This window comes from Strix uralensis, chromosome 21, assembly GCF_047716275.1.
Source record: "Strix uralensis isolate ZFMK-TIS-50842 chromosome 21, bStrUra1, whole genome shotgun sequence".
NCBI lineage: Eukaryota > Metazoa > Chordata > Aves > Strigiformes > Strigidae > Strix > Strix uralensis.
The window spans coordinates 11,661,635-11,675,383 of record NC_133992.1 but is presented as its reverse complement, the minus strand read 5'-3'; the positions used below and the strand labels follow the sequence as shown (position 1 = coordinate 11,675,383).

The following is a 13,749-nucleotide window of genomic DNA, read 5'->3' as shown; positions in this document are numbered from 1 at the left end:
TTATTTTTTAATTAGGTACCATTCTTTGATATATTTTCAGCCCAGGGAAAGATTTTGGGTGGAGGACACTAGAAATTGGTGGGAATCCTATCATTAGATTTCACACCTTAATGCACAATTACTTGTTCCTTTGAATACAGAACAACAGGGGAAGCATATGAAGCACTGCTGGTTGGTTTTTTGGGTTTGTTTTTTAAAGAAAAAGTACATGCCAGCAGGTGCCAAAAGTACTGGTTAATGAGATACTGCCACCAAGCATCAGTAGCCAAGCACATACAACTACTTAAATTTGGCCAGATCTTGTCCATCTATTTTGTTGTTGGGAATTTAAACATTTCTTGATGTGAAAGAAAGAGTCTATTAATTTTCCTCACTACTACTTCCAGTTTGTTTTTCATGTGGCATAAAAACACTCCCACTGTGTCTGTTTTCTTCTTTTTTGTGCTCAGTGTCTGTGTTTAAAATTAGCCTGTAAGAAAAACCTGTCTTTGCTGACCTGGTAACACGGCTTACTATGTCCTCTGAGTCCCAGAGCATTGTCACTTGGGTTATTCTGTGAGCTTTTACCAGAAGCAACAGTATATTTTCTGGGGTGATTGAAACAGTCTTTTATATTAGATAGACTGCTTAGCCGCCAACATTAATATATTCTGAGAGCCACCTCCTTAGAGCACCCTGGCACAGCTGCTGAACAAACGTTTCTATTGCTGCAGTTGTCCCTTTCTCCGGGAGTTTTTTTAACTCCCTTTCTGCTGTTTTCTAAATCTGCATATAGTTCAATATGCTCCTTTAAGTAAGGTGGAGGGGGTAACTGGAGGGTGAGTACTCCTGCTGCTCAGGAAACAATGATTCCTTCGTCATGAGCCTCTTGGTAGGCATTTCGATTTAGCCTGGTACATCTGTGTACTCACTAAAAGCTCTTGTAGTTGCTCTTCTGGTTTCTTAGCTGTATGTTTTCTACATCATTCCAATTTATACAGTCAAGTTTCTAATTTGCATCAATTACCCCAATAAATTTCAGATTGAATTCTGTTGCATTTCAATGAGTAATCTGAAGAGAAATCAGGAGGCTACCTTAGAGAGTAAAGTACTACTGGTGTGAACGAGCAACACATTAAGTCAGTATTTGTACATCAAGACATGAATTTAGTAAATGTGATCTAATCAATTTTCCTGGAACAATGAAGCAAAATGGTGCAAATCCCTGTGTAGCTGTAAACTATGAACCTTTTTGAGATCCTTGGATTTTATATTACTTTTTCTGGTGAATTGCAGCATTTTTTAAGGGTGGGTTTTTTTCACTTAAGAGGAAATGTCCCTCTATTTCACCTACTTCTCTTCCAATTAGTAGTTGCCCACCTCTTGGGAGCATAATTAAGAGGTCTCTAGTTAGCCTAAGGAAACGAATTAAAGAAATTGTAAAAATGCAACTGTAATAAATGGGCAATATATAGCCATTAAGTCCACAATATCCATATTCATGCTTATGCATTGCTACTTTAATGATTTGATATTTACCTATATAACTCATTTGATTATAAATAACGCTGATTGCATCGGGAACCACTGTAGCACAAGAGGAGTAATAACCTTTCTCTTTGTTCCAAAAGACTTAGGCAGGCATTTTGTTTAAGCAGTAAATATGCTCAGTAGAATTTGATACTTCTTAATTTTGCACTTAATGAATATTGGCTGCCATCAGACAACTTTGAGTAATTAGTAGTTGTGGTTGTAAGAAGCCCCAGGACTGAGGAAGTGTCAAGTAGTAGGTAAAGACTGGTCTGAAGGGCAGGCTTTAATCTGTGTGGGTCCCAGAAGGATTAAAGGTTGGGCAGGGTGTTTCTCCTGCTTATACAGCAGTGCGTCTTAGTGAAGTTCACTTGAAAGTATTGGGAATACACATCTAACCTGATAAAACATTAAAAACTGCTTGAGCATTTCATGGCTCAGGACCTGGATAGCAGCTGAGAAGAACTATTACCATGTGCTCTGAATAGGGAAGAGGAGGCACCCAACGTTCCCTTGTACAGGATGGTAGCTGAGTATTTAAGTAATGGCATGTGATTAACACGTGATAAAGAAAAATGCTGATAGAAGCAATTTATAAAGCTTGATATGAACCTTCAACATTTAGGTGTGTTTCCTTTTCAGTCAGATCGATGAGTGATGACAGAGGAATATAATCTCTCTGATAGATTTTATTGGAAATATTTATGCTTTTTAGCAGAATTATATTTTATTGAGGTTATTTATGATGTTTGCTTAGTTAACCTTTTGGGAGTATAAGGATATATCATGAGTATAAGGAGCTACCACAGTGAATTATTCTTAAAATATCTTTGCTTTTGCTTTGCTGTTCATGTGTCATTGAACAAGTGTCAATTCTGACAAAGAAAATGAATTTTGGTAAAATTCGGTATTCAGATAACTTGATTTTTGTTATCCGTGGAGAAAACACTTTAAGATGCACACTTGGATGATGAACAGTAATGGGTGTTTTAAAGCAGTTTTGAATAAACAAATTTCCCACAAATGCACCTTCAAAAATAAGTGCTCCACAGATGCATCACAGATCTGCTTTTCTCCACGCCTGTCACCTTTCACACAAACTAAAACCTGCGTGTGTTTCCCTTGGTTCTCTGCTGGGATGTTTGTGGATGCTTCCCATTTGTCACTCCTCTTTGGTGTCTTTCAGCTGTTACAATTAATGGCTTTTGTGGATAAAACTGAGTTAATTTATTTTCATGTATTCCCATAATCAGGGAAATTCTTTGTTAGTCTTCAGATGTAAACCATTTCTAAATGGTGTGATTCTTCTGCTTCATGTCTGAAATGTGGCCTTTCTTATTCACCTGTGTAGTTCCAGGCATCTTTGTCCAAGCTCTGACCAGTCAATCTTTTCCCTCTGACTTCTGTAAGCCAAGCAATTGTTTATACATGTTGAAAAAGTTCTTACAGGAGTTATTTTTGTATGGTTTTGTCAACTTTCTTCATTTACCTTCTACTTTCTTCATCTTCTCTTCTGCATCAAACATGCTATTGATCTTCTGGAGCCCTTCATCACATGTACCTTGGCTGCTTGTCATCTCTGCACCGGTGCCATGTCCCAGTGCCCCGTGATCCCATTCTTCACTCGTGTGTTAAATGTTTCTCAGAGAAATACCCAATGTCATCTTCTGTGCTCTACCTCGTTCCCTCGTGGAAATCTCTGCAACTATTCGTAAAACACAAATATTTGCAAACCTAGCACATTATGCTTTAACAAATTACTGCTTCAAAGTTTCCTTTTTCATATTGATCAGCAAAACCTGAGCTGTTTTTCCTATCAGTGGGTATGCTAAAACCACTCTTTGTAGTTCTGTAATATCAGATTGTTCCTCCTGCTTTCTCCTGTCTGTCCAGGTGTGTGCACTGTACAGCCCATTAAGCACCTGACTGGAGTCCTTCAATGTTCAGCAGTGCAAGTTGAAAGAAATAACAGCTTTCAAAACACTGCTAAAGTCAGGTTACTGCAGCCTTTATGCAGTCCCTGTAGTAGTTTTATATGCTGTATTGCCTCTACGTGTAATGTCTGTCACTAGAAAATTGAAAAGATGGTTCCGTGCATCTAAAGCTGATCCATGTATCTTAAGCCCTGTCTTTCCTGTAACTCCTTAGGATCTTACTGAGGGTGCATGGTTTTAAGGGTTTAAGCATTCTTATTATTCTTTTGTTGATAAACTGGAGGATTGAAAAATGGACATGATACAGTTAATTAACTTTTACAGGTTCAGATTTTCCTATGCTTGGTGTCAGACTCTACTTTTGGACATGTTAATAAATGGCTGGTTTTCTGGAATACTGCACTCTTCCTGCTTCCTTTCATTACATTAGCCAAGGTTCCACTAGATGAGACATTTGCAGTCTTAAGACTTCCTGCCGAGGTTCAGACTTTGTATTTTTGAGATTGAAGCTGTCGTGTTCATGAAACTACTTAATTAGAAACACATTCATTTCAGTGCATACTGGAGGAGTCTTGAGCAGCATAGCCAGGCACACAGGGAAGTTGAGCATTTGTGCAGCTGGCAGCTGAACCAGTGGTTTATACTTTGAATATAAAATTAGTGGGTATTTTCTTGCTCCTGGAATGTGGCCATTGGAAATGAAGAAGTGTGGGTGAAAGAGATAGTGTTTGTCACAAATAAAACATGCAAAATGACAAATAAAAATACTCCGTAGTTGAGCAGCAATCCATACGTACTAAGTGTGTATCATGTTGTATGGTAAAAATTTCTGTCCAAGAACTTGGATGTATGTTCTGGTTCTCATCTGTGGAATTCACAAAGAAGCAGAACCTTCAGAGTTTGTACCAAGCTAGTTTGTGATTTAACAGTGCCCCTGGGCTGTCCGTCCTAAGGTGCCGCACCGGGTGAAGCAGTGCGGGGGCATTTGTGCCAGCCTAGGCACTCGGTAAGTCGTAATGGAATGTGATACACGGCGCTTCAGTGTTCTACAAATGAACTTGTAAGTTTTTTGAAGTTACATATGTTTCCTGTCTTCAACAAGAAAAAAAGTGTTTTCTGGTAGAATGTCTAATACAGAGGCTGTTTCCATCTCTTGGTACAGCATCCAACAGAGTAGCAGTCTTAGGGAGTGTATTAATAAACATGATAAATATTAATATGTGTATCAGTAAGATTTTTTTTTTAAAGGTATTTCTCATTAAAATGAGAAGCAGAGCGATTTTTGCTGGTCTGGTGTCTTGCAGTAGTTTTTTCAGCACTGTACTTCTCTTACTGAGCAGTAGGCACCAGTTTATGAAAGCAATATGGAAGATATTTTAATCCAAGGCAGTACAGTGACATTTCTCTGATTTTTTTCATCTGAAATTGAAAATGAGCTCTTTGAGCTTCTGTATCCAAAATGAAATGAGGCTCTATTTTAAAAGTTGTGTCTGTCTGTGTGCTTTCCGTTTAACAGGCAGTATATGCCATATTTGCAATTAGCAGCTTTGGCATCCTCTTTGATGTGTTCTAATAAGCAGTGCAAATATAAGCTTTCCCTGATTAGTTGAGTGGGAGTCCTGTAATAAGCTTAATATTAGAAATACTGTATACACAGAGATACAACTTTCATTCAGTATTCTTCTTGTGTTATATAGTCCATGTTGGTGTTTGCTAACACCATGGAAGAGAAGACGGAAAAGATCAATCTTTCTCTTAAACGTTAGCATTCTGTTTGATAACAGAAGTATCACACCTGTGTTTGAGGCTGCAGATTTGGCCTAAGAGCCTCTTGGTGTATTTCACTTTTGTGTTCTGAAGAGAATAATGGTATCAGCATAATTCTGGAGTTCATCAAAATCTTCAAAAGTAATTTTTATTTTTTCTTTAATAAATGTAAACATTTCAAGATTTATACTTAAAAATAAATGATTTAAAATGTGTCTGGACCCACATTCAAAGATTTTAAAACTTGTAGTACCAGGTGATAGGTATTCATTAAATTAACCATTTGAGACTACAACAGGATCAATTTTTTAAAGAATACTCCTAGGAAAAAGTCTGGGTATTTTTTTGGAAATTGTAATAAGACATTTTGTTTTTTTTAAAACAAGACCCTAATATTATAGATATGTTTAATAGCTGTCTTTATGTACCTGTCTTAACTTAGCCACTTAGAAACTCTGATAAGAAAAATTCAAATCTTACAGTAGTGAGAGGACAGTGCATAGTAAAAAAAGTCTTTCAAATATGGAATAAAATGTTTTTCACATGTGGTTTGTTTATACGTATATTTATATATATTTTATTTTTTTTAAAGCAAAATCTAATCCAGTATCCTGGTATTTTCCTGTAGCTAATTTTAAATCATATGTGTTAATCCAGTGTTATGAGAATGTAAAACTAGTGTTTTTCCTCATTGCAGTGCCCCGATGCCCTACCTCATTGGAATACATTTAAGTTTGATGGAGGTAAGTCTTTCTCACCATTTCTGAAACTATATATAGTTTTATGATTTAGAGCCAAATTCTGCACGCAATTATACATTCATTCATATGCTTAAAAATGAAATAATCCTGTTAATTTGGGAGTGCTGAGAGAATTGAAGATAAGCATACATGAAAATGTTAAATCTTAAGGGAGTTTTATTTGATACCTTATACTCTTCAGGCATACTTTCTGTTTGCAGTTCAGCAGTCGGTGACGAGCTCACGTTGTGTTCCCCTCTCCACCCTGTTGCTTCATTTAATCAGTTTACTGCCTTGGTTTGACTCTGTATTCACATAGGCAGAGTCGATATTAAACCGAAATGTTGACAGTTACAGTTCTCTTTTCGGCTTTTGCAGACAGATTGTAATTTTTTTAATGTTCAAAAGATCTGAAAAAGAAGGAACTTGCTGTTAATGTTAACACAAAGCTGGCAGAAAACCAGCCCTCACAGAAAGCTTCACATATAAACAATTCAGAGTAATTCATGTGACTTTTTAAAAACTCTAAAAGTGGAAATAGCACATTTGCTTTTGCTTCCAGTACTGGTGAAGCAGTTGATGACTTTCCTCAAAAGTATCTGGAGGACAACATAAGCTATTAATTTAGATCCCTATGAAAATCCTAGTCCTTATTAATTGTGCCCCTTTACACAGGAAGTCTGAGCAACGAGTGTATGCTCCATGTGGGAAGAGGTATTCCTGCCCAGAAAGCACTGCCTCTTTGTGGGCTCTCAAGTTAGCAGGCAGTGTCCAACTGGTGGGAGTTGCAAATGCCCTTGAAAGTTAATTGACTTGTGCCCATTTTAGATACCTGCGTTTGGAAATTTAGGCTCAATGTTTAGGATACATAACAATTTACAGAGCTGAGTTTTACATCACATAATCTAATGCATATTACTAGAATCTTTGTTCTTATATTGTCGATAAAAATGTGTAATTTCTCTGGAAATATTGATCAAACCTATTCTTTCAGTAGGGCATACATATGTAATAATGATCCTCTATGTCTTTGTGTGTTAAAACTTAGTGTGCTGTGTAATTCCAGTGTTAATGTGAAGTAATTTTAGAAGTCACCTTTTTCCTGAGAAGCTAGACGGAATATGCAGGACCTCTTTTTTTCTTTTTATTTCCTTACCATCCTGGGTACAGATGATTTTTTTAATGCCCTTTATATTGCTAAATAAAGTACAGAATTGCAGTACAATGTGTTAGTGAATAAGCAATTATTTTAAAAGTCAACATGTACGTTTGTTTGCACATCATATGCTTATGTTAGTGGGGTTTCTGATAATTATCCTTGAATACTGCAAAGACAGAACCAAAATGATATCTGGGAAGAAATAGTCTAGCATATATTTTTCATATTGATCAAGAAACTTTCTGCCCTGTATCTGTACCAGGTAGTCACTGGCATGCTGCTTATGGTGTCTATCTATTTGAAAAAGAAGGAAGAGACCTGGTAGAGGATGGGACGATATCTCAATACAGATACTTGTTGGCTTTCACAAATATTTTTGCTCACAAAGAGCTGTGTGGTTAGCCTGGCAATGGGTACAGAAAAAAAAACTTAACAATTACACCTTGGAGTTGCTTTGCATGAAGTCTCACTCCTGCCTTGCTGCATAAACCCACACCTCTTCCTTTGTCTCAGTTTTTCAGATTGCAGGGCTCTGTAGGCCTTCCAAACTCCATCTGTAAAAACTCAAAAAAAGGAGTTGTTCTTGGAGAAGCCAATTTTCATCCGTTTTAGTAACTTGTGAAAAAATCTGTTTAGTACTAAATCCAGTATGGCTTTTGAATAGCCGGAGATTCTGGAACACAGACACACTTTGGCAAAGTACAGTTATTCAAAGTGCCTCATGAAATAAATTAAATAAATAAAACAAACTGTCTTCTCTCCTCCCTCTGCTCTTAAGGATAAATTGAATACTTCCAGATAGAAATGCATCTTCCAGCTAACAGTGCTTTTTCCATTGAAAAACAAAATAAAATCACATGGTGGGCTTTTGTATCTGTTGGCAAGTACTGCATAATTTCTCTGTGCCTTGGGCAAAGGAAAGGTGACATTTGTCAAATGAGCTAGACAATTACTAGTTTACCTCTTTGCCTGTTTTTGATGCTGAAAGCTTACTCTCTTTGTCTTTTTCTTCATATGTAGGTATAAAATTGTGTGGTTTATTTGTTAGTATAGCAACTTAGTAGCAAGAGCAATTTTTTTCTCATGATCTAGCAGTTGTGTGTTTTTAAAAATATAATATATTAATTTTTCCATATCACAATAATTTTATAAACTACCACTAAAAACTACTGTCATTATTCAGTCTTAATTTTTCTTTAAATCCTGAAATTTCAGCAGATAGATCTGTAAAAGTGTTTTGTTAATTCACGTGTTCTACTTTCAGGATAAGGGATTAATTCCCCAGTCTTCTGTTCAAGTTAAGGCAGGTGGACTCTTTATCTACTGTAGAGCCCCATGGGAGTAATTGCAGTTATATATAGGCTCATGGTTCTGCTCCAGCAGCTCTGGTTGCAGAATTTGTCGTTGTTGCGTAAATGTTAGTGGAAGCCTAAACTTGTGCAGAGAAAGCTGTGCTGTAAAGGGGAGGGTGAATTTGGAATGTAGGAGAAAAATTATTTTCTAGCTTTAGTGTTGGTTCTGTGGGTTTTTGCTATCCCTATCTTGGAGTGGGTCCTCTGGAAGATATATAGCAGAAATGTTAATGATTTTAAACAAAACACACCCTCTGTCTCACCTCGAAAGGTTTTGTCCAAACCATTTTGTATCTTAAAGTTAGTTTGCAGTTTCCCATGTTACACAGGGTCTCTGTAGAAGGAGCAGTTATTTTAATGGAAAATGACAAATTTTTCTTATGATTAAAATATCAAGCATATCCATTGACTGTTAAATCTAATTTGCTGTGACTGAAATGTTCTCCAGTGAGATAAGATAATCTCCTGTTATAGGTCAGAGGGCTCCAACTGATTTATGAGGGAAAATCTTGGTAGAAAATATAGAGCTGTGTTCTGTGCTCTTATTTTTCAGCTTTTCTATCATCACCTAGTTAGTCATTCTTTATAAGATTTCCATTTAGCAATCCATAAAGTGACTTCAAAGAAGGCTAAAAGTTTATAAGCTGTTGGATAAGCAAGGCTGGAGCTATCCCATGAATAATGGAACATGCTTACGGAACTAATTGAATTCATATTAGATGAAGATAAGTACTTAGTACTGATAAATAATGAGATAGGAAAATGAAACTCTCTCAAATGAACACATCCCTTTCATAATCTTGTTTTATTTTCTACCTGCACGCTGTATGCTGGTTTAGTGTTCAAATTACATTAAATTGACCTTTGTGTTATACGTGGTGTCAAACTTCACTGGCAGCCTTTTACATTTTGTCATAGTAAACGATTGTTTCAGCAACTGTTTCTGTAGGAAAGGTTATTACTGTGATGGTGCTGATGGAAGAGAAATGCCCTTGACCTAGTAGACTACCTATTGGAATTTAGGCACATGTGGCTTCGATTAACTGGTGGGGACAGTTCTGTTCAGCTGTCAGATGCTGGGCGGCTGGCAGCATACGCTTCTGTGCCAGGCTTCCCGTCAGTCAAGTAACAATAACGCCCACCCTTCTCGTGCTTTGTTCAGGGCACAAACCCAACCTTTAGAGTTAAAGTTAATGATAGAAAAGTATTTCTTATACTTTTTTTTTTTTTTAATATTCCAGTCACTCAAGGATTTTTTCTGGGACTTCAGAATTTTAATTCTTGCAAGATTATCCAGAATGAATTTGGTTGTGAAACTTCCCATTGCGTTTGTCAGAATGATTTTCCAACATTTTTCCTAAGCATAAAGGACAGTTGTGCATCTCATAAAACCTATATGAGCTGATTTTTGGTTTATTTTAACCTGGTATGAGTAAATATGTTCATGTTAGGAAAAGATTCACTAAAGTTGATGCAGTGTTTAATATGGTAGGACGCAGCAGCTGATCTCGCGTAACGTCGATGCTCTCTTCCTTCTGCAGACAGACGAATGGAAAGCTGTGTTCAGTGCTCTGAACCCCACACACGTATTCTGGAAGCACTTTTTGGCCTATTTACCTGATCTTTTTCAGGGAGACGTGTGGGTGCTGGGTTTGTGATCCAGTCTGGTAATATGCTAGTTAGCGTGCACGGAGCCTGAGCTAACGAACTCTGAGAACCAGATTACGCCACCTTGGGCTTAGTCCTGGCAGTGCCACGTGGTTTCCCCCTGCTGCAGAAGACACCCTGAGAATTCATTGACCACTGGCATCTTCCAGTGGTAGTGTTAACTACTAACTGTATTTTTTGATTGGGGTGAGGAGTAATATTTAGCTTTTCCCATCCATCTATACTTAGTAAATCACTGCCTTTTCTAGCTATAACTGAAGTGTACCTTTTTTTACAGGGTTTAGATGGAGAGGTTATATATATATATATATATATAAAAATTTTTTTATATATATATACACACACTTAAATCCAGGTCTTAAAAAATTAAATGTAATTTAGTCACAAGTGTTATAAATATGGCTGTACATGGTTTCAGGAGTATTGGTAAAAATGCATTTAAAAATATGACAAATTACTTACAGAATTGTCTTTTAACCAACTATTGGAAAAATGAAACTAATAACTTGTGTTTTAACAAGAGATTCTGTGTGGGGGAAGTTTGAAGGGTAAGTTTTAAGACAGACAAATACTGCAGTACCAAGCAGACTTACCAGTAAGCGTGGAAGGTTTTTCTTCTGCCGCACAATAGCACTAGAGCAGCACTAGTGACGTCTGTCACTGGGTTGGCAGCAGCTGCTTGTGATAAGGATCCTGCGCATCACTGGGGCAGGATCAGGGACTGGGGGGCAGGATCAGGGACTGGGGGGCAGGCCGGGAGCTGGGCGGAAGAGTGGGAGATGCACGGGAGGGGGCCGCAGCCCACCTGCTGCGCCCAGATCAAAGGGCCGAGAGGTCAGGGGGCACATCCAGCCTAACCAGATTTGTCTGTTGAATAGCTATTTCAGATTGTAAATCTAAGGGTGATTTCATTAAGTCCTTCTGGCTGCTGTTGGGGCATGAAATAATAAAATTTTATATCCGTTGCCTTTCCTGCTTCTGGCAGCCAGATTGACACATTGTTGTCTGCAGTGTTGTGGTGTTTTTCTTAAGAAAATAAATGGAAACTATTAACTAAGTAGAGACAAGTCATTAAGCAAATGGATTTTAGACTTGTTGTGAATCATACTTTCATAATAATTTCAAATATAATGTACCAACTAGCTACTAAGAATGTTAGTTTTTAAGAGTTTTATCTTTCCAAAAGGATTGGTGGAAGGTACACTTTCTTTTTTCTGTTATAGCATTTTTTAATATGTTGATCACATTTGTATTTGGTTATGAAACCTCATGATCAACTGGGTTTATGTTTTGGCACCAATTTAGCCATGAAGTTAGGCAAACCTGTATTTTGGGGGTGGAGGGGGGAGGGTGGTGGTGGTGGTTTTTGATTTTTAAATGAACTATAAAACTTTTCATCTGAAAGAAGTTTAACTTAGGATATTTTTATGGTAGGAAATGCAAAAAACTGTCAACTGTAGACAGTGATAATAAAATAACATTTAGTATAAACTGGTGTTAGTATTATTGATGATAATGCTTCTAGCATGTGATCTGAGTGAGGCAGCAGAGCGCCCCTTATTACTTTGATTAGAATATAGTTTCTCAGTGTTTTTGCAAACTTTCACATAAAACATTTAAATTACTTCAAGTGTTTGGCTGCTTGTGAGCCGGACAGACGCACTAACTGCTGCTTATTTACTGACCTGGTGTTTAAGGCCCCCTGGAGTTTGTTTGAAAAGTTAAGAGATTTTCACAGTAAAGGTGCCATTTCTGAAATTTAAAGTGCTCTTTTCACCAGGAGATAAGTTCTCTCTGATTAAGTCAGTAATTCTTACTAAGCCATGTTTATAGAGGCCATAAACAATGGGTTCAGTGTGCTTGTTAAACCAGCTTTCCATACCTCTCCACTCTTTTAAAAAGAGACATTTAAAATAAAAGGCAGGTGTAGATGTTAGTTCGATTTGATGGTTTTTAGATGATTAATTATGGCTACAAGTAATTTGGTAAGGATGGTTAAGAAAGGTTTGCAGTAGTGATATGTGATGTACATTTTCACTGAATCATTTCTTTTGACTTGGCAAATCCCTAGTCTGTAGTAAAATTAGATAAGGAAACAGTAATGTTCATATTTCCTCTTGTTCTTTCCTTCCCCACATTTTTTTTCAGCAAAATATGAACATACTGAATATAGTCCATTCTGTTTAACAGGTATCACTTAATTTGTAAAATTTTGTTTAGATATTCAGGAAGTTGTGAAATACGGAATGTGACTATATATGGCTTAGTGGCTGTCCCTTTGTATTTTGAGAAAATTATAACAACATGCAAGCTGTACCTGTGAAAATGATCTACATGTAGTGGCGATTCATAGAGTCCAGTGGGCTTTAATGTGAGAAATCCAACAAGAGAATAAATACTTTTATTTCCAGGTCAGTTGGGCTGGTAGGCGCTACATTTAGCGAAAGAACCATGTGATTATTTGACAAAAGTCCTTATAACGATATCTGACAACACCTTTATCAAAAAGGGAAGATGATAAAAACAGGTGAGGATTGAGATGAACTGGTCAGTCTGCATTTCTCCAGGATGAGCCACAATTGGACCATTGAAAAATTATAGTTTTTCAAATGTATTGCAAGACAGATGCTATAAATCAAGTCAGTCTCAAGCGTTTTATTAAATTTGAGGGTTTGTCTCCAGGGAAATCCACTGTCTTAATACAATATTGAGAAGTTTTAAAGTAAGGTTGTGCTCTTCACGCTGTAAAGGTATAGCACAGCAGAGTTTAATGTTCCTTTGGATACAGTCATTTCTGGGCCATGTGTGGAGGAGATTACATTGATTAGCATTTCTAGTCCTTGCACCATGAGCAATATCCTTTTGAATTATACTCCTTGGCAGATATCTGCTTGTCACAAGCCTGTTCTTTGTTACAGCAAACCCCAACATTTTGCTGAAGGGAAGGTGCAGATTCACCAAAGTCACAAAAACACCCATTGACAACTTCAAGCACGTGTTTGTTGCTTCTTCAGCAAGAATCAAGGGAAGGTTTTAATTCATTCTGTCTTGTCCTACTAGCACTCGATTTTGACAAGCTTCTGGCTTTGGTTAAGTACATTGCAAGACCTTTTTGCTGGAGCTTTTAGGCTCCTCTGAGTATAAGTGAGATTTTTAATTTTCTGAAACAGGAAGGAGCAAATCAGTTTGTCTGGTGCTTCCGGACTCCTAGAAGGAGCAAGACTCCTGGATTGCTTTAGAGTTTATCAGATGCAGCCAACAGAGTGACCTTTGGTTCCTGAAATGCAGAGGAAAGTACCTGGCTTGTCATGCAGTACTTGTGCTTTTTATATGGAAAGCATTAAATGTAATATTCTTCTATTTAAGTTAAAGAAATTTCTCATGGAAGACCTAAACTTAAATATCTACAAAGTGTTTTTTATAGTTGTTGGCTCCCGTCTTCCCTCCGCACACCCCCCCCACACCCTCCCCCCCCCCCCGCAAGTACACAGCAGTTTTCTTTATAGACAGAGGACTGAGCCTTGAAAACTGAAGGTAATTATTTAGATGCCTAAGGCTCAACTTTGCCATTGTTTTAGAGCTTTAGTTCCTTTCTTTTAAAGAAAACAATTCCCCCCACC

At 37.3% G+C, this 13,749-nt stretch overlaps 1 protein-coding gene across 13 annotated transcripts in view; it reads left to right on the top strand.

The window, feature by feature from the left end:
- The window catches only part of DENND1A (DENN domain containing 1A), a 215,019-nt gene that overhangs the window by 112,274 nt on the left and 88,996 nt on the right, over nt 1-13,749 (top strand). For all 13 annotated transcript variants that reach the window (XR_012631871.1, XR_012631872.1, XM_074891563.1 and 10 more), the window contains one exon: nt 5,908-5,953. Coding sequence is in view for 11 of the 13 variants with exons in the window: in XM_074891563.1 (XP_074747664.1) it covers nt 5,908-5,953 (46 nt within the window). In the remaining 2 variants the exon portion in view is untranslated. The remainder of the gene's footprint in view (nt 1-5,907; nt 5,954-13,749) is intronic.